The sequence below is a fragment of the Haliotis asinina genome, chromosome 5 (assembly GCF_037392515.1).
Source record: "Haliotis asinina isolate JCU_RB_2024 chromosome 5, JCU_Hal_asi_v2, whole genome shotgun sequence".
In the NCBI taxonomy this organism is placed as follows: Eukaryota; Metazoa; Mollusca; class Gastropoda; order Lepetellida; family Haliotidae; genus Haliotis; species Haliotis asinina.
In genome coordinates this window covers 25,012,326-25,035,390 of record NC_090284.1, presented here as the reverse complement: position 1 = coordinate 25,035,390, position 23,065 = coordinate 25,012,326, and the positions used below count along the sequence as shown (strand labels likewise).

At 37.0% G+C, this 23,065-nt stretch overlaps 1 protein-coding gene across 3 annotated transcripts in view; it reads right to left on the bottom strand.

Moving 5' to 3' along the window:
* LOC137283269 (ankyrin repeat and fibronectin type-III domain-containing protein 1-like) overlaps positions 1–23,065 on the bottom strand; it is a 190,320-nt gene that overhangs the window by 49,716 nt on the left and 117,539 nt on the right. For all 3 annotated transcript variants that reach the window (XM_067814702.1, XM_067814703.1, XM_067814704.1), the window contains one exon: positions 1,449–1,573. In XM_067814702.1, coding sequence (XP_067670803.1) covers positions 1,449–1,573 — 125 coding nt within the window. The remainder of the gene's footprint in view (positions 1–1,448; positions 1,574–23,065) is intronic.

Below are 23,065 nucleotides of genomic sequence, written 5' to 3'. Positions count from 1 at the left end.
GTCCTGGCTAATGGTATGAGTGACAGAAATGAACGTCTTATCTGAAAGAATGAGGGCAATATTGACAGTTTCGAGGCTCTTCTAGAGTAAAGAGAGATTGTTTCAAAGAGCAGATAGGTGGCAGGTCACTCAGATGACTCAGGTTTGTTTACCTGGTCAATATCTCATGGGACATACATGACAGTAAGTGACACACCTGGAAACCAAGGCAATGAATGGACAAGTGTCTCATTCAATAAATCAGCAACTGAACCAATAACGTAAAGGACTGATGCATAAACTTAATTGACACTGTTACCTTGAACTTTTGTTAAAAAGAAATAAATAGAAATATGAATAGGAAATATAGAAAGATGATATTACAAGCTGAATTCCATCAAGTTCTACCCTAATGAGTGAGTGAGTGAGTGAGTGAGTGAGTGAGTGAGTGAGTGAGTGAGTGAGTGAGTATTGCTTTACGTCACTTTTACAATATCCAAGAAGTATCAGGGTGGCGGACACCTGAGTGAGTCAGGGAGTTAATCAGCCAGTCAGTGAGTCAGTGAGTCAGTGAGTCAGTGAGTCAGTCAGGTTTAACACCGCTTATTTCATTTCAGCATGTAGAAAGCCTGTAGTGATACATGCCTTTAACATTTTGTATCACGTTGGTGAAACCTATGATCAGTACCCTTTATAGAGCACATCTCAGAGTTATCTTGATAGAGGATCTTGACACTATTGTTTAACATAGTGTCACTGTTATAACAAAAGGTACAAAATCAGGCAGGACTATTTCTGAAAGTATTTACAAACATTCACAAGCTATCAAAAGTCCAACTGACACAATTTTCTGAACATTCCTTGTTTAGGCTTTGAGTCTTTTGACTTTACTAATTACATCTGTTTCATGTGACAGTTTCCATTATCCAAATAACTTGCATTTTATAGCAACCTTGGCAACAAGTTGAATATCTCATCATGACAAAGAGTATAATCACAGCTCTATAACATGAAGTCCAACACAGACATACACCAGCTGTCCATTTTCCATGAGTCAACCAGCAGCAGCAGCAGCAACAACAACAAATCACATTGGCACTGAAAACTGTTTGCAAGGAGAAATTCTTTACTCTACATTTCACTGAGCTATATGTCATCGTTTGTATCCCAATTTTGTAGATCAATGCTCACGATGTTGATCACTGGATTGTCGGCTTCAGGCTTATTTATTTACATCCTGTCGACATACAGTTGAAATACTGCTGAGAGTGACATAACACTAAACTAATTCACTATCAATTCACGATAGCCGTAACCATCAGTCCATCATGCAGGTAAGAACGCACACCCTGTGCAGCCAGGCAGTTACTAATGCTTCACAAAGAGTTCATCAGTCAAAGCCATTGTTTGACATCAGCTCACTACTGGGATGCTAATGTATGGTAAGTATGATGCTAAAAGAGACTTACTGCTCGTGGAGGTGTTGTATAGTACAGTTGTGGTGTGCGTGATGTTGATGGGTCATCCGAGCCAGTTGTTACTGTCTCTGATGAGGCCGTAGAATCTGTGTCGTCATCGAAATTCCATGCTGAACCTGAAAATGTAATGACATTATGAAGAGAAATCCATGCAACCATGATTAAACATGAAACAGATTCAATACAGCCTAGAATAATAAATCTCAGTTCATTTCAACACTGAGTAATAACTATAATTTCATGCAACCATGAGTCATAAACCATGATTTGATACAACCTGGAACACAGAGAGTACAACAATAAACACAGCCATGAATCTTACACAACCACATTTAAATACATGTACAACCATTATCACTGTAAATATGAGTGAGTGAGCTGGTTTATAACATCATCATGATCACCTACAAAGAACTTCAACAATTCAAGTACAGAAAACCCTGTATCTCACCATGATAAGGAAAGAGGTAATCAGAGAAATATACAAGATATGCAATATTGGGACAATGGATGAATACGTCTATATAACTGCAGTACTTAGAAAACAAGACAGAAATATACCTGACAGAAGTTATTTGAAAGTATTACCACCAGGAAAACCTGCCAAACAAAAATGCAAATGCTACTGATATTCAATCCTAGACCCTGGCATATCATGTTGATGTGTGTAGTCCTTTCTTTACCATACAGGGAATCAAACTGGGACTGCAGCAATACAGCAAACACCTGCATGGCTACCCACTGTTCCACTGAAGAACTAGCCATGGTGCCACACATGGATTCCCAGAACATCTATACACAATATAACTGCCATAACGATTCAACAATAAAAATTTAAACACATAACACATTCAGTTTTTACAGGCCATAAACATTCACTTTACAATAAATTGAAAGCAAAATCCAAAGCTCTTTAATTTTGGCTCCAGGCAACACCCAAGCTCTGTGATAACCTCACTCTTGAAAACGAGAGGCGTGACTTCACCATCAAGGCCATGTTTCCACATGGCTTCACGTTTTTGCATTTTGAGTCTGTCCTGATAACACAAAGATCGTTATCATAAGTGGCGCCTCCTGGATCATTAGGGTGTATTTTGCATTGTTAAGCAATCCTGAGCACCTTAAGTCGCAGGATTCACCAAGAAGAACATCCACCTTCTTTAGGCATTTCATAACAGTACATGACATAGATCGGGAGTTAACATGGATACAATATTCATTCATTGATGTTGTATATCAAAATCAAATTTATTTAAGCATAAAACAGATATTTTTTTTTTGTGCCCTGTGTTATCAAATGTTTATATATGGAATCAGGTAGAGGCTTTTGATATTTTATTAACATGTTATGCACAATAGCTCATAAAATCTTGTTTACTGTAATACCAAGAACTCAAGTGTATCAACATAAGATTATATCTCTCTTATATTACTGTTAATTTAGGACAGGACGATCAGTTGGAGCATAAGAATGGAATTATTCATATTTCTTACAAGAGAACAGGGTTATGGGTTAGCCCAGTGGTTAAAGCATTCACTCATCATGCCAAAGACCTGGGTTCGATTCCCCACATGGGTACAAATTATGGTGTCCCTTGTCATGACTGCAGGAATTTTGCGTAAAGTGGCACAAAAGTAAAGTACAAGCAAACAAACCATAATCCATCCAAAGCATACATATTTACCAGCACCACAGAATCCAGCTTTATTACAAAACACAAATATTATTTTTTAATGGTGCCATCAGGGAGACCCAAAATATATGTAACTCGTTGTCCTGTAAATAGTCAATCCCCAAACCAGTGGTTGATACCATGAACCTCAAATCTCAAACTAAGTATTGTATAAAACTAAGTAACAGCATCTGTTATTTGACCTATGACGTTGACTCCTACAACTAGGATAGGTTGTTATGAATAGATATATTTTAAACTATACACTAATAATGGATACATCCAGCATTACTGTTTCTGTCCAACTGAAGAAGATCTGGGTTAGAATTGGTGTTCAAAGGATGCTTGTCGTAACAGGCGACTAACAGGATCAGCTGGTCAGACTGGCTGACTTGGTTGACACATGTCATTTTATCCCATTTGCACTGATTAGATCTCATACTGCTGAATATCTGGTCCAGACTCAGTTATTTAAAAACCATATAGCTATGTTATTGCTTAATGCAGCATGAGTGCAGCATTAAAGAGCAACCAACCAACCAACCAACTAATCTTACAGTCTTTCTGTTCATCATCACTTCAACATATACATCACCCATCAAACATCTAGACTCACTAGTGTAAGTGTAGCCACTTACTTCGGGCAACTGTTCTTAACTAGATTTTGCAAAGTATTTGATATTGTCTAAAGGTAATGTTTACACACAAACTGATGTATAGTAAGACAAATATCATACCATTAAAACGGTTATACCCATGAATTCAATAAAAGATTGAACTGTGTCAAATATTGTGAATTCTTAACAAAACTTTGCACCAAAAAGCAGCTGTTCACATGCATGATATTTGCACATGCTTTTCAGCAATGTGGTGCATGATCCTCTTGCATTTCATATGCATGGGGTTTGCAGTTGGTTCCCGCAAGTCAGTGGAGAAATTCACCTTTGGCGTAACCATAGATGGGTACATAACATATTGTGAGTGCTTTAAGTGAGTCCAAACTTTTGATGGGGAGGATATTAATAATCTATCAAGCATTAACATCTTCATGGATAACAACTTATTTATTTATCCATGATGTAAACACCATCCATGCTGAATATGATCCTTGTGTCAATGTCCATTAACTAACAACACAAGGAACATTTCACGCCAGTTTGATTAACATCAGACTCAGTGTCAAGCCTATTTCTCTCCAACACCAAGGCTTTATCATGCCATTAAGCAACGTCAGTGGCGGTATCTCCCACCATTCAGCATTACTGTAAACCTCGCATTCAACAACCTTCATTAACTTTCAATGGTAAACCATAAACTATGACCAGTTATTGCCATTAAAACTGCAGGATGATCTCAACAAGATGGCACATGCAAGGACATGGTTTCAACACTCAGGTAATGGCCTCACATTAAAGGTTAAAAGAGCGCTGTTCAATTGTAAACGACATCCTAACATTCTTCTTATAAAGCACCATCCACTAGCCTATCTCACAGTCCCAGTTGTTTTTAATTCCCCCCAGCCCTTTCTGCAATATTAAGGCAAAAAATGAACAAGAGCTTACCTTGGATTCTGACTCTGAATCTCTGATCTTTGGGGCTCCTTTTCATTATTATAAGGGATTATTCTTGTTAAAAGATTATATGTATTTAGAGACTAAGCATCAGTCTAAATCATATCCATGAGAAGTCCTCTTTTCTAAGACAACTTATCAGAAATAATACAGAATCCCTCACTGCAATCAATGTGTTAGGATATGAAAACAGTTTTGTTTCAGTAAGCTTCTGATTTAAACCTGAATAGGTTCACAAGAAAATGTCTGTTTACTGTCAAGGTTACATCTTGTTTTCTTTGACAGAATGAGCCCATATAACAAAAACCCTGTTCTTCAAGAAATACCCATAAACATTCACTTTTGTTCTTTCAAAGACAGGTGGGGATATTCACAAGTGAGAGTTTTGTCCCTAAGTAGGTAATTACTGTCACTGCAACTGATCAGCTTGTTTTGCTAAGTGTTCATAAACATCATCTTCATGGGTGCAGACCAACAACTGATGCCTAAGAAAGTTCTCCTAAACACGACTAACAAGGTCTATATTCACTGACACAGTGCTTTAAAACACAGTGTTTAATATTTTACAATTCAGTCTGTATGAACATGACTGTGTCTAAGATTTTTGATGTAGCTTCTATCACAAGAACACTACCTCTGTTTAATATAATGTAGCCTCTATGACCAACGCTTTATCTTTCTACTACAATGTAGCCACTATGACCAAAGTTGTCTATATTTGCTACAATGTAGCCACTATGACCAATGCTTTATCTTTCTACTACAATGTAGCCACTATGACCAATGCTCTACCTTAAAGCTACACTGTAGTTTCAGGAATAAAGATGTCTCTGTTTATTACAATGTAGCCTGTATTTCCAAAGCTGTCTCTGGTCATTACATTAGAGCCAATGCTGTCTATGTTTATTACAATGTAGCCTCTATGACTAAAGCTGTCTATGTTTATTACAATGTAGCTTGTATGACCAAAGCTGTCTCCATTTATTACAATGTAGCTTGTATGATCAAAGTTGTTTCTGTTTATTACAATGTAGACTGTATGACCAAAGCTCTGTCTCTGCCTACTGTAATGTAGCCTGTATGGCCACAATTATGCATCAGACTGCCCGACTGAACTTATCAACTCGTTTGTTTGTTTTTCCTTCAACAATATGGCTAATTATGCACTCAGGGCACACAATATGTATCATAGAGGCACAAGACATGAATCAGAGGAAACCAGCATCTATGACAAAGGCAGCGCAAGGAAAGGTCCACTTGAGCTGAGCGCCTACAGGTCAGTCGATGTCAGCCATGCATCAGATAACGTGGACATACTTCAAGAATCATACAACACTTGTTGCTATTTACACTATCTACGTCACTCCAGCTTCAGATTCAGGAAATGATATTTCAACCCCACATCATCATTTGATATAGCTTCTAAATTTCCCATATTAATGTGTTGATGCTATTCTGACACATGCACTTAATGATACAGAGAAACAGACTGTAAATTGCCAAGTCACAAAATAGAGACCCCTTCTTGACCATACTTGGTGTATACATGTACCAGTAGATATTCCAATAGTAATCATACATATGGTAGGACTGGGTCGAGAATTGAGAGTGTTCATAGTGTTACATTAGTCATCATGCTGAAAAACACCAGTTATATGGGGGGAAGATGTGGAAGAGAGTAAATGTTTGTAGTATATCATGGACACTGGTGTAGTTGTAGGTAACTGAATTCATTGCAGGTGATAGGGAGAATTGTTGAAGTTGCAGGTGATGGGAAGTCGGTGATGTTACAGGTGATGGGTGAGTCAGTGAAGTTGAGGGTGAGGAGTAGAGACAGTGAAGCTGCAGGTGATGGGGAGTCTGTAAAGGTGCTGATGATGGGGGAGTCTGTAAAGGTGCTGATGATGGGGGTAGTCTGTAAAGGTGCTGATGATGGGGGTAGTCTGTAAAGGTGCAGATGATGGATTGAGTCTATAAAGGTGCAGATGCTGGGGTCAGTCTGTAAAGGTGCCTATGATGGGGGAATCTGTAAAGGTACCTATGATGGGGGAATCTGTAAAGGTGCAGATTACGGGGGGAGTCGGTAAAGGTGCTGATGATGGGAGGAGTCTGTAAAGGTGCAGATGACGGTGTGAACTGTGAAGTTGCTGGTGATGGGGTGAGTCTGTAAAAGCGCTGATGATGGGGTGAGTCCGTGAAGTTGAAGTTGCTGACAGCATGGCTTTTCTTTCATTAGTATATCAACTGTCAAATTATGAATTTAAAAATCTAGCATATTCTCATATTAAAATACAGTACTCATGGCATTTGTTAATTCTGGTATGCAAGGAACGAAATATCAGTGACAAGAAAAATATCAATCTGAGCCAGAGAAACACACTTAAATTCCTGAGTACAGCTAGGATACATTCCTAATAAATACATAGGGAATACCTGGCTGGTGAGACAATCTTCCTTGTTTGAACATCACATATGAAAGACAAAAACAGTCATCAGGTACATGTTGATCTGGCAAAATAGCTGTAAGGGTGTCTACCTACATATCTGGCCAATGTGTTGCCGCAGAGCCTCTTCTCAACAAAGACATTCCATGGCTAACACACGGAAGGTCTCCAGTATTTGGAAACTATCTGAATCCATTCCAACTCGTTGATTAGAAAATGAAATCCCTGATTTTCTTGGAGCATATGGCAGAATTCTTCTGGCATATCAAAAAGAATGTTAGTGTACATAAGGATGGAGGGAGCATCTTCCTGGAACGCTTTATCCTCGGTCTTAGATTACAATTTATGACATTCTTCGCTGCTTATACAGCATTACAAAATAAACATGTCATAGAATTACAGGAGGTCGTAGGAGGTGATCTGTAATTTATGCCGCTATTGCCAAAATTCCATAAAACCAGTAATGTGATACAAAACCTTTTCAGTTCTTCAGACCTGAGACCAAAAGTATTCTGTGATAATGCTAGACTAACCAAATTACTTGTTAAATAGATTTTCTGGGTTCATATACAATGTGTATTAGGCATGACCAAAAACAAGAACTATTTTCAGATGATTGGCTCAGGTTCCTTAAGCAAACTCTTGAAAGATTCATTAAAAATATGTCACAGAAAGCTGACACATGGCAACGATGTTCAAGGATTATTTATTCCTGTATTGACTGTAACTACTTCAGTCCTACATTATTGAGGGTAAAATACTGACAGGTGAGAGTTCAACCAGAACAGCTTCTTTACACAAAATACAGTGAATCATTTAGTCTGTCACACAGACCCTGAAGCAAATATATCCAAGAAAGCCCATGCAAGTCTAAAAATGTGGCAAGTCTAGATTCCCTTAGTTTCTGAAATGAAGAAAGTCTTAGGGCACCATTCCATTATATTATTTTTTTACTATGAATGTTGTTCAGTAAAATATGTTCATTTCAGAGACTGGTTGTTAGTGTATGAATCAGTGTGTGGCTGACGTGTTAAAAGATATGGTTGTCTGGCACTGAAACTTGGTCTCTGCATACTCCTCCTTCGGTCATTATTTTGCATAAAACCAAATGACAACATAGAGTATTTATTAAGAACTTTCCAACCTCGTGGAACTGCACTTTCACTATTATCCTTACAAACTATAATTCTCCTCATGTTTTGTCTCAGCACTGACAAGATCCAATACATAAATGACCTCTGGCTCTACAGCTGTGGGTCAGATGTGTAAAATGATGGAACTGTTGAAACCAGACATGACCTTGGATTTATGTCTTTATATAAGTCAGATGTTCACCACAATCTATGGATGTCAGATCTGAGGCTTCTGAAGACATTTTACTCTCCCATCATGTCTACAGGATTTCACTCCTATCATCTAAAAAAGTTGGTTGTCAGGCATGTTTTTAACACAAGACCCTGACCAAAGATCACCAAGACATCTGATCGTGAACACCAGCATGGTGTCACTGTACTCTCAAGTCTCTTTACTTATGGCTGATGGCCTCTGATGGTCCCAAAAAGCTGAGGATGCAGGGTCATCTCAGAAGTGGCTATTGTGAAAGATGATTCAGCTGTGAAGGAACAGCTAGGATTCATAACTACTTATATGCCTAAATCCACACCTCAATAAACATGCACGGTGTTCATCATCATTGCTTCGATGTTCAATATTCCCTTATCTCTTCCATGTACAATATTCCCGTATCTCTTCCATGTACAATATTCCCTTATCTCTTGCATGTAGAATATTCCCTTATCTTACATGTACAATATTCCTTTATCTCTTCCATGTACAATATTCCATTATCTCTTCCACGTACAATATTCCGTTATCTCCTCCATGTGCAATATTCCTTTATCTCTTGCATGTGCAATATTCCCTTATCTCTTCCATGTACAATGTTCCCTTATCTATTCCATTTATCCTTCAATTTACAAAATTCCCTCATCTCTTCCATTTATGATTCCATTCAAAATATTCCCTTATTTCTTCCATTTACACTTTTCCCATTTTGCCCATGTAGAGATGGCAGTTTAACCACTGATCCTCAATACTACACAATAATCAACTGACATGTTTTCTGATGACAAAGATAACAGCTACACATCAATTTGTGATGAGACCCAACACATATTACTATTCACTGTACAATATCTCCCTAACAGGACCTGCATGTTCAAAGGAGTGTCTGTAGCCTATTTCTGCTGTCAGAAAAAATGTAATATTGCTGAAAGTAAAACCACACTCACTCACTCACGATCAGACATGCAGTTCTGTCACTGTGTAAATGTTGACTGGAAACACGACCTCATGCTGCTTATATATTTGTCTGTGAAAACTGCCTTTGAACATGACAGCAAGGGGTAAGGCCCTTGATCCTGTGAAGCAATCAGCAGCAGACAGTTTATGCACTTCTGTTCCGATATGTCTGGCAGACGCCCAGGTGTGTCAGTAGTGCCACTAGAAGGAGCTGATAGTCAGACTAGAAGATGTATAGTTTTAGGGAAACTGTCAATCTCTGCTCCAATAGTTACACAAACACCTCATTTGTTGAGGGATTTTTTCCTTCTAATTGTATGCGAAATAGAGGCATTCACAAGCTGTTTAGGATAAGTATATTTAGATATATGCCTTAACAAATTAAAGCAAAAGGTAAACATGGTAAGCACAGATGCTGCACCAGTATGAAGTGCTATTAACACAAGACTGTTTAAATTTGTTACATTCTTTATAGACGCTGTATGACACAATGATAAAATACCTCAGCATTCTGCCTGTTTAAACCTAAAAACAATTCAATGTTCATGGTCTCCACAATCATTTGATCATAACTTTCCTTACGTATATCACTATAATTGAAGGTAAGATTTATTGACCGTCTTCCGCTCAGCAAGATCACTGTACCTGCCATATTATTGCCCCCTGACCATCATTTCCTACCATCCATAACTAATCTTTACAGGCAACGTTTGATCTCTGAGAACAGAATGTAACTTGTGTTTTAATACGTTACCATGACACTACACATCTGTACCATCTTGGGCACACAAACTATCAAACATAGTTACCAAAGAATACCGAGTTGATATCAACTCATGAAGATTCGGGTTAGAATTGATCTTCTGTAGCCCATGATTGTTGTAAGAGGGATCCTTTTGGTCAGACTCGCTTGTTTGACATGTCATTGTATGCCAAATGTGTAGATAAATGCTCATACTGTTGATCACTGGATTGTCCAATCCTGACTCGATTATTTATACACCGCTACCATACAGATTAAATATTGATGAGTGCAGCATAACACTAAACTTACTCCCTGATATTATCAATTGAAACTGAAACTGCTGGGAAGACAAAATGTTAATGAAAATCATGTGAATGGCTCGCTGAAAACCAGTGGTGAAACCAGGTGTTCACATGCCACATTATCCTAACATTTGATTCTGACATCTGAATGTGAAGTTACTGTTAAGGTCAGTGTCAAATACATGTATCCTACTACTAATCACAAGAAGATGATTTCCACTCACTCATCCACTTCTGAAGCTGTCCTGTGATCTACAGCAATATGGACCTGGGAGAAGTATCTAGGTGACCAGCACTGTTTGCTTGTTCCACATTCCAGTCTCGAAGGAATCTTGGCATCTTCAGTCTCGTCTGGGATCCCTCCAATTAGTCTTTTCACACCTTCCAATCTGCTCTGAGTTGTTCACATGCCACAATCTTCTCACCAGAAGTCAAAATCACTCCAAATGTTTGTCCAGGGAGAAAATGAATGTTGTTTTACACCAAAGGCCACAATATTACACCTGTGATATAACAGTCTGTAATCAACATATCCACAGTATAACCACAGTATGACCACACATGACCACACAACATCAAGTCCCACACTATAACCACCTGGTGTTTATTTAGAACATTTGTACAGGACAGCGAGGGACACCAAGGACATGTTGTAGTCAAGAACCAGGAACCATTTCTCTGTCCTAGCCAAACAGACAACTTTTGTATTAGGAACACAATAACCGGTGCTTCCAGCAGGAGTGTCAGACAAATAAGTGTCTTATTTAAAATTACATACATATAAGAAAAGAAAGTGATCCAAGTGAGTGGAAAAACAATTCTTCATGTCTGAAACTAGACTATCGAAACTGGACCAATTATTAAGACTTGAGTTGGAGTGCTCTTTCACTTTATTTTCTTGAAGAGACTAGTTTCAAGGGTGCAGGTCTTATTTTTCAGATGGTTTTTGAATTAGTCTGTGTTCATCTTGACTTTGTAATCCACCTCTATATCCACACATGACTATATTATTGTTTTCACAATGACCTCTGTGTTCAACGACACAACCTCACTTTAAGCTGAGGTCATAAATATCTAAGACTAGTAATCTTTGCAGTCTATATTTACAGTTTAGAGAAAAAAAATCTCACCTGTAAACATTTTATGTTGTCACTGTTAATAACATATACTTCCTCTGATACAGAATCGATACAATGATATAGTAACAATTTAGTACAACAGAAACTCAATAAGATTGCCCTTGTTAAAGGCAGCTTATGCATAATGGTGTATGAATGATAATAATCCTGTCTCTCAGATGTTGATTTTTCAACGGAAGAGTCAACAGGATCATTCAATGTAGGATTAGTTTTGAACATATCAGTCACTGAGACATTGATACTTGGGTCATTCACAGTTGAAGATATACTAAAGCAAACAATAACGGAGCACATGAAAGCATGAGTGTTTCTTTTTTTTTTCTTTCTTCACAAGTTTTGTATCGCACAGCTTTCCTTAATACTGTGTTACTGAAGGGGGTTGGGGGTGTTGAAATAAAACTGGCAGAAATTAGCGGATCAGAGGAAAATTACTATCCCTGATTTCAACAGGAATGCAGAGTAAACAAATGGATGTGACTAATTAATTAAGTTACTAATTTACACCCCTGAATAGAATTCATCGTCAGTAATACTTGCTTGTTGTGAGAGGTGACTAACAGATGGTCAAGCTTGCTGATAGGGCTCCTTTCACGAAGCAGCCTTCACTAAGGTTAACCCTTCTCATTCTTTAATACTGCATTAAGGTTACCTTTGTGACTAACAATCACCATAGTGTATTGCGAAAGGAGGCCTTGCATGGTCGATACATGTCAGTGCATCCCAACTGCATAGAACAATGCTCATGTTGTTGATCATTGGATCGTATGGCTGACACTGGATCAATTACAGACTGTTGCCATCTAACTGGAATATTGTTGAAAGTGGCGTAAAACTGAACTTACTAATTTTCAACTGAAACTTCCCTCTATTATTTACTTCCCTTTAAAGGGAGAATGATTACTAGTTGAATGAATACTGAAAGAACAACACACAAAAAACTTCTGTTTTCTCGTGTTTTCAAAGTTCAGTGAACCCATGGAGTATACAAGCCAAGTGAAATACAGGTTGTATATATATATACCAATGAGCAAAGACTCTTCACCATGCAGAGAAAAACAAGGACCATCCTGTTCCCATCTGTCACAAGATCCTTCAACAACAAAAACATGTCACAGTTTTTTAGATATCTGGAATAAACTGAAACAGTCAATACACCAGGCCGTTTTTTCATAACCAGGCCGTTTTTCCCCTGTCACAAATAGACAGAACACCCTCTGAACAAAACTGTACAATAATTGCTTGTAGCAGGAGAACATAATCTTGAAAATAGCCTGGTCTGTTGGAAAAAACGTTAGGACAGATTTTGACATTATCATCTAATCACCAATACATGGCAGCTATTTTCATCAAATGGTTTTGGGTATCAGGGTAAACAACCTCTGCGAATTATTTATCTCTTGTGTAATCACAAAAACAACAAAGAGGCAATACTGCAGAGGCTTTGAACACAAACAAAACACAGAAAATTTTAAAGAAGCACTACAGACAACTGTAACAGAACTATATGTCAAATGTTGCTCTAGTGTAACTAGAATAGTATGGGCAATGTTTCCACTACCACTGGGATGTATGGTTTTGCAGATTTATGAAACTTGTAACTCTGATTAATTCTCTTTTGGATAAAGCCCCATGGGAGATATGAAGAGAATCTAATTAATTCCAAATATGATACACATGATTCTATTTTTCATACACATCAGAATTAATGATCATAATATCTGAAGAATTAAACACGTAAGTTTTGTAAGTGATTGGGTGTAACATTTGTTTGGACAATTTGTTGGTTATATCCTAAGGTTTCTGCTTAGTTTGAGAATGATAACAACACAATTCCCATCATCACAGCAAATCTGTGCTACCTATCTCACTCTACTATTAGCATATGGCTATGAATCAGATGTTCACAAAGGTGGAAAGTATAGCTCATCATATATAGTTAACACTTTTACAAAACACTGGAAGTTAGGTTCTGAATGCACAATCAGCATATCCTGGCACATATAAGGGATGCAACTCTGCATGATGAATTACAAAATCTAGTGTCATTGTGAAACCAATCCCTCAAATTTGCATTACTTATATCATGTAATAGAAAATGTATTCAATCCACTGACTGACATAACCTCAGGATAAAAAAAGATAGTCAACAATTTTATTAAGAAAATTAATACAAACCTGTTTTTTGTAAACATCTCCTAAGATATCTTATCTAGCATGTAATTACACCTTTAATTAATATGTTCTATTTAAGTGGGACTCGAAAATTTTGTGGCCACCACACTTGCAACCAACATGGAAATTTTGTGGCCATCATATTGGATTCCTGTGCTGGGATTCGAATGACAGACCTTCCGATCCAAAGTCGGATGCCTTGTCCACATGACCAAAGAGGTTAACCCTGTCAGCAAGTTGACAAGGTAAGGTTGTTGTCTGTGGGATGACTCCATGCCCTGCTACAATTACAACTCCAAATACAACACAAGTCAGAAATTAATAGATGCTATTACATTTTGTAATGAGCCCAAACCTACGAATGACATCAAAGAAAGTCTTCAGATACCCCATGTAATAAACATCCAGAAATATGCCTAAGATTGAGAGTGTCTCTTTAAGCAGTGCATCACAAACACTTGTTCTCTAAAGGCAAGAATAGGTTATGCTGTCCTGAACTTGATATGGGTGCATTGGTCTATGGTTCAACAACCGTTGATAGGTTTATCACAGATGAGAATAACACATTTCAACATATATTTCTACATAGAGAACACACTTTTGTACTTATCTTTCTCATTGTCAGGGACCATGTCAAAAATGGTTTTACACATTAGGAGTTACATTTCACATAGTTGTCAAAACTAAAATCGACTCTGCACACTTTATGGAAATATTGATTGATACATTTGTTAAATTTTTTACACTATTATTGATTCTTTGTGCTACTACAATACACAAATCTGTCACACAAAGTACAGAAAGTTTTGAACTATTCCCCATTCAGGAAACCATCAGTTTGTTCACTTAATACATATATAACTGATAATAACTTCTTTCTTTGAGATGCCCTGACAGTAATAGCATAAGAAACACACTTCTTATGGTTAACACTACATCCCTTTGCTTATAGACCCCCACCTATTTTCTGCTGTATAAGAAAATCGTATCATTCATAATACTGACAAGGCATTATGTTGATTCCAAAACCAAACTTTAATCTGAGAATATAAGCAATTAAGTTAACATTCTCAGTCTTCATGTAAGTAGCATTCCTTTGTACAATGCATAATGTTTCAACATAAGATTGAAGGTATGTAACTTTTTTATTTATTTTTTTCAGAGAAATGAGAGTTTACAAATCTTAAGTAGGATGTTATTCTGATACAGTTTAGAAAATTATTTAGATAACACCCAGTGGCAGATTACACCTTTGCCATGCCATTACCTTTATGTACAAAATGTCTGAATTATTCAATTCAATTTACTTATGTCATATGTGATTCACATTTCAGAGACAAAAATATAAAACTTAAGATCTTACATTGTCTTTTATCTAAATTAGATATTGTATTTTACTTATCTTTTTAATCATCTTTCACAGACACAAACAACTTTCTTATGCTTTGAACAGGAAGTAGCATAACAGACTAAAGCTGTCATAGTTTTGCAGCCATAAAATAATTCTAGACTGGGGTTTGAATAATTATCCTGAAATAGAATATAATTTATTAATACCATAAATCCTGTTTGAAAGCAACAGATTTGTCTCATTTGGTGTGACAACAGATAAAGCTGAAGTTTTGCATCTCTCTGAGTTTTTTTAATACACAAATACCATTCACCCATTAGATCACAGTAAGTGCAAATAATGTTTTATGCCACAATCAGAAATAATCATCAACGCATGCAAAACCATGGACCAAACAAATTACAAAGCATAGCCTTATAACATCAACACTAATATCTTATAAAAGGGTTTTCATTTTGAAACCAGGGTCACAGAAAACATTATGCCATTACATGCATGCAAGAACATTTACCAAAATAAAACATCAATATTTGAAACAGATCACCATTTTGAAAGCCAGGGTGCATATGGCTCTTGAGACAAACCATGGAACATCCATCACAATTATCTAACACGGAAGCATGAAGTTCTGGAGAACTGCATGGAGTCCCAACAAAACAAAGCTAAGACCATCAATCATACACTTCAAGTCTAACAGGGACCTCCACATGATAACATTGGTAAAACAAAAAGAAATAATTTCTGTAATGGGTAAAAAGAACTACATTCCACTTGTGAAAAGATTGGACATATTTACAACTTCTCATTCTGTTCAATTTTATATTAATTAAATGCACTTTGTGACATGTCAAAGGAGTAATAGTTGATGACTTGGTTTGAGCTTTTTGTCTCGGTTAGCTGCCGCTGATATCCTTTTCCACTGAGCAATACGCTTTCAAAGTAGCACCAGGGTCTGCTTTCATCATGAGTTGCCCACATTTTGTGAAAATCGCCAGTTCTGATGTCTGGTTCCAGACCCGAAATGCTGGAATCAGCATGAATCATCCACAAATGAAAGATCAAACAGCTACTGCTTCATGGTTCTTCTAGTTACTTACACATTCTTTTTTAAATTCCCTCTTTTGATTGTTGGATTTATATCTGCTACTTCCCTTAAATCATGATATTGACTTGTAGCTGGAAACACAGTATAGTCATGTCATAACTGGCAAAACTGTATTAATCATTAAACTTTAAACACTGCCTAGGTGGTTGGAGAGAAACAAGAAACACGACCAGTTGTGGTCACTTGTGAACATAACAGATAACTGACCGTAATTTATTCTCTATTTCTCTGAAAAGTTCCATAATCTAACATGCACACTGCATCAAATTTACATTGCTAGTTTACACACAGTTGCCAAACATGCATTATTACACCTTGTCTATGGAGAGAAAAGACAATAAATGAAATTCAGATTGTACGTGCAATTGAAACTTTGAGACCTGCAAAGCATGTTTTACAAAATCATATAAGTTTTACAAATCAATGAAATGTAACCTTTTAGTAAATCATACAGTCAGTCTTAAACATCAACTAGGCTTATTATAACTTTATTTTTAACTCATTTTATGATTAAATAAAACAGAAATATTTGAGTCATTTGTTACCAAATGAAAAATGCTGAACTGACACTGGGCTGTTTATAAATAACTTAATTCTTTATATTTTTGAGTGTTTATTTACGTTTATAGTCTGTTATTTTAAACCGTGTATTCCTTATCATTTTCAATTTTAAAAATGTGCAAATTTATTAACTGCCACACACATCACCTCCAAGTAAAAATGAATCTTCAATAACACATACATAGTCAGGGCTGCATGTTAGAGAAGATTACCTAGAACATGCACATTAATAATTATTGTATCTTGGCACTGACTGACAGATATTGAATACCATAATGATATGTTAAAAGATTATCTTAACACAAATGAGAAAACAGCCTTATAGGAACCATTTGTCACAACACAACATGTTGATGTACCTATTAGCACCACCGAAAACAGAGGCTAACTGTTTACCTGGCCATGTGATATGTACGCAAGTAGCAATATCTGTGCTGAGCAAATAGCAGAGTAGCATTAAGTAGCTGGATGACAGTATTAATGAACACCTTCACAGAGGGGTTGCAGCAGGTCAGATCTACTGGGTTTAAACTTGATGATCTTGCTGATTAAACACCAGACATCAGGCTTGGGAAAGTTTGGAAAGAGCAAGGATTCCATATCTAAAAAAATATTTTGTAAATAGTTTTTAGTATAGAACTGACTTCTGAATATGGACAACTGATGATCACGATGATGTAGACTTCCAGAAAAGACTTTTCTTTAATTATGCTAAAAGTCTGTTTGGTGCATATATGACTTGGAATCTGGTGATGTATAGGTTCATCATCAGCTCTACTGCTTGATTCAAAGCTACCTCAAACAATATTAATTTCTTGTCAGTGTGATTTATCTCCCATGTAAAGATGTCCTGACAAAATAGCATGTACAATATTGTTCAGTGGCCCACCAAAGAGGTTATTTGAGGACGTTCTAATCAGAAGAATGTCTAGATTTGACTTGAGAGATTCCTTTAAAAAATTGTCCCTGGGTGCAAATGAGCATTGAAGTTAAAGTAAGCAATCTCTCTGATAATTTGATCCAGACAGTCAATGTGAATTAACACCCTGTGTAATGTAAACATGACTAAACACCACAACATTTACAATACGATTTCAGTTGCAAGAGCAATGCAAAAAGGTCAATATTTGTGGATCCCACTACTATATCTCTTGTCCACTGGTGACAGGCTGAAAGCTAGCTGACGTCTGCAACACATAACTGTTGTCTGCTACAATCAAACCCACATCTGCTATCTAGGGGTTGAGAACTGCATGCTTTGGATGCTTCTATTCAAGTAGATGTAAGATTTTGTGGTCCTGTGTTGATGAAACCGGCACTTATACAGGTGCTGTAGACCACACTAGAAGCTGAAAGAATGGCTTTTTTGTCACAGGCTACACTGGAAGCTTAAATCCTTAGTGTTCTCAGTTGAACATCCACTTTCATTTGTTAGCAAACAACCCACTTCAGTATTACATCATGTACAGTTCATGATAACCAAGAGACAGAATCAGAATCACACCAAGAAAAAGTTTTCTGTGTACAGATAAACTTAACAGCCCTATTACACTTAATGTCCCAAACAGGACCAAATAAGGTCACTGAGTAGTTCAATGTCACCTGCTCATCATAAAAGACTAAACAGAATTGGTGATCAAGTATACAGACTTCCCTGACTGCATGTCCAGCTATTGGTTGCATGTCAACAACCCCTGGCTGCATGGTTGAATGTCATCAAGTGCTGGTCAAATATCATTCAATTCTAATTAAATGGTTGAATATCAACAACTGATTGCATGGTTGAATGTTATGAACTAATGGCTGCATGGTGGTTGAATGCCATCAACTCCTGGTTGTATGGCTGAATGTCATCAAATCCTAGTAGTATGGTTCATTGTTATCAACCCCTGGTTACATAATTGAATGTCCTGGTTGCATGGTCGAATGTCATCAACCCATGGTTGTATGGTTGAATGTCATCAACTCCTGCTACATGGTTCAATGTCATCAACTCATATTACATGCTTAAATGTCATCAGCTACTGATTTCATGGTTGTATGTCATCAACTCTTGGTTCCCTGTTGATGCTCCACACTGTCAGGGCACGATGACACATGATCAGAAAGGTCACATGTTGTAGCCACTTCATCCTCATTCCAAGAATAATGAAAACCCATTCTGCCCCGGAATCACTAACAGGAATTCCTGACTAGATATCAAGTCCTTTTGATGAACATGTGAAGGAGGAGTTGTCTGAAGATGATATGGAATTCATGGTAATTAGACATTCTTTAAATATTACCCAACTTTGGTTCAGTTATTCCCATATCTTAATGTGCATGTATTCTAGTGTGTTTCTGACACATAACCCTTGCTGGTTGATTTGCTGGAGATGTAAACATTTTCAACATCCATCACCCTCAGTCTTCTTCACATATTACCACTCTACACTGTTGTGTTTTTGTCACACGTACATACTGACTTTTTGCATAATTAAAACATCCAGTGAACTGTATCAGACCACACAGTTTACTGCTGACTAATCAGTATTACTCACTGATTTATTTCCATAATTAAGAAAATACAGACGACAGTCATAATCAACATTGTAAAGACTGTTCAACACTCACCCAACCCAGACTGAATTTACTGAGACTTTAAAAGTGCAGCTCAACATGTAATGATGTAGATGAACCCAAGCAAAGGCTAAAGCTGCAGTCACAACTTCTAGAAATAGCACCAAATATGCTTGACTTATCTTGGCACTGGATTAAAATCTATTGAGAAGACTTCATGGAATTGCTCTTAAATTAACTCCTGAAGACAGAACTCACACCAATAAACATTACCAGCATTTGAAAAAAATACAATTGGTTTCAAGAGAAAAATATTCACCTCATTTGTACAGAAATAGCTCCAAAGCACTGAAGTTCATAAAAAAACAATGTGTCTGTGTTCAACTATATATGTATTGCAGTGTAATTTATCACCCATTTAGAGTATGGAAAGGGTGACTGATATGAGAGTCCTATATGCTTTTTGTTTAATTGGGTGTAAAATAGTATCTATTTTGAAATTTTTAACAATAGCTATAGTTGAATGTTAATGATATTTAACAAACACATGTCACCAATGTTTTGACTGAATACAGTACCCGTGTCTTTCAATAGACAGTCACCAATGTTTTGATTGAATACAGTACCCGTGTCTTTCAATAGACAGTCACCAATGTTTTGATTGAATACAGTACCTGTATCTTTCAATACACAGTAATCAATGTTTTGACTGAATACAGTACCCATGTCTTTCAATTGACAGAAACCAATGTTTTGACTGAATACAGTACCTGTGTCTTTCAATAGACAGTCACCAATGTTTTGACTGAATACAGTACCCGTGTCATTCAATAGAGAGTAACCAATGTTTTGACTGAATACAGTACCCATGTCTTTCAATTGACAGTAACCAATGTTTTGACTGAATACAGTACCTATGTCTTTCAATTGACAGTAACCAATGTTTTGACTGAATACAGTACCTGTGTCATTCAATAGAGAGTAACCAATGTTTTCACTGAATACAGTACCCATGTCTTTCAATAGACAGTCACCAATGTTTTGACTGAATACAGTACCTGTGTCATTCAATAGACAGTAACCAATGTTTTGACTGAATACAGTACTCATGTCTTTCAATAGACAGTCACCAATGTTTTGACTGGATACAGTACCCGTGTCATTCAATAGAGAGTAACCAATGTTTTGACTGAATACAGTACCCATGTCTTCCAATTGACAGTAACCAATGTTTTGACTGAATACAGTACCTATGTCTTTCAATTGACAGTAACCAATGTTTTGACTGAATACACTACCCATGTCTTACAATAGACAGTCACCAATGTTTTGACTGGATACAGTGCCCGTGTCATTCAATAGAGAGTAACCAATGTTTTGACTGAATACAGTACCTGTGTCTTTCAATTGACAGTCACCAATGTTTTGACTGAATACAGTACCCATGTCTTTCAATAGACAGTCACCAATGTTTTGACTGGATACAGTACCTGTGTCATTCAATAGAGAGTAACCAATGTTTTGACTGGATACAGTACCCGTGTCATTCAATAGAGACTAACCAATGTTTTGACTGAATACAGTACCCATGTCTTTCAATTGACAGTCACCAATGTTTTGACTGAATACAGTACCCATGTCTTTCAATAGACAGTCACCAATGTTTTGACTGGATACAGTACCTGTGTCATTCAATAGAGAGTAACCAATGTTTTGACTGACTACAGTACATGTGTCTTTCAACTGACAGTAACCAATGTTTTGACTGAATACAGTACCCGTGTCATTCAATAGACAGTAACCAATGTTTTGACTGACTACAGTACATGTGTCTTTCAACTGACAGTAACCAATGTTTTGACTGAATCCAGTACATGTGTCATTCAATAGAGAGTAACCAATGTTTTGACTGAATACAGTACCCATGTCATTCAATAGAGAGTAACCAATGTTTTGACTGACTACAGTACATGTGTCTTTCAACTGACAGTAACCAATGTTTTGACTGAATACAGTACCCGTGTCATTCAATAGACAGTAACCAATGTTTTGACTGAATACAGTACATGTGTCTTTCAACTGACAGTAACCAATGTTTTGACTGAATCCAGTACATGTGTCATTCAATAGAGAGTAGCCAATGTTTTGACTGAATACAGTACCCATGTCATTCAATAGAGAGTAACCAATGTTTTGACTGAATACAGTACCTGTGTCATTCAATAGAGAGTAACCAATGTTTTGACTGAATACAGTACCCGTGTCATTCAATAGAGAGTAACCAATGTTTTGATTGAATACAGTACCCATGTCATTCAATTGACAGTAACCAATGTTTTGACTGAATACAGTACCTGTGTCATTCAATAGACAGTAACCAATGTTTTGACTGAATACAGTACATGTGTCTTTCAATTGACAGTCACCAATGTTTTGACTGAATCCAGTACATGTGTCATTCAATAGAGAGTAGCCAATGTTTTGACTGAATACAGTATCCGTGTCATTCAATAGAGAGTAACCAATGTTTTGACTAAATACAGTACCCATGTCTTTCAATTGACAGTAACCAATGTTTTGACTGAATACAGTACCTGTGTCTTTCAATAGACAGTCACCAGTGTTTTGACTGAATACAGTACCCACGTCTTTCAATATCCACAGTCACCCATGTCTTGATTTGCACAGTACCTATGTATCACAGACATTGTTGGCATTATGAAGCACAGCACCTGCACGTTTCCATGGCTACATTGTGGATGCTGCTAATGGAGAAACCTGAGAGTCCAAATCCCATCAGACAAGAAAGCCAGGTGAAGCAATGGTGACATTTAGGGTTTAATTGTGTCTAGCCTGAAGAAACCTTGAACATTGTCCCTACAGGGTATGGAATGACAATCCTGTTACTAGTAAGGATGATGTGCTTCAAATGTTGATGGAACATTTACAATTGGTCAGCAGCTCTCTCTCTCTCCCTCAATGGGTTATTCAAGATCAATTCTAACCTGGATCTTTACTGGTAAAACTCTTTCTTTCTTTTCTTTCTAGAAAACTCTATGAGGTCATGCATAAAAATATGGCATCATTGTTTTATTTGACACTTCTTAACATATGAAAAGAAAGTGATCAGCAACTTACACATGAGATTCATATGGAATGTCTCCCTATAAAGTTCCCCATAATGGCTATTTCGTTCTTCCCAATGAGAAATGACAACACCTTGTTAAATAAGCTAAGGTATCTGGCATTTCCGCTTCTATTTAGCCATACAACAAATAAGAAATGACTAGTGGAAAAATTATTCCATAAATGCTACTAGTATTATGCCACAAAAATATTGCAAACATTACCAAGTAAAGTGTCAGCTGTTGCCTGTTTGTGCCGCTGAAACTTGGTCATTTGGTTGTTATTGACATTTCAGTAATCGCACACGTCAGCAGCCTAATGCAGCAGATCACTTAGCTTACCAAGGTTTGTCACATGGATTGTCACCTTCCATTTTACCAACTCTCATTATAAATTGATTTCCACAGCGACACACTGACCCAATCTGGATTAAAGTAGGATAAGGGGAGAACAGAATGACCTTGCCTGTCAGGGTGGATATATGTCACCTGTTTGATTGTCGTAAGTTTAAAGGGAAGATGCTATGGAGCAACACCATGTCAAACAACCTCTTGCATCT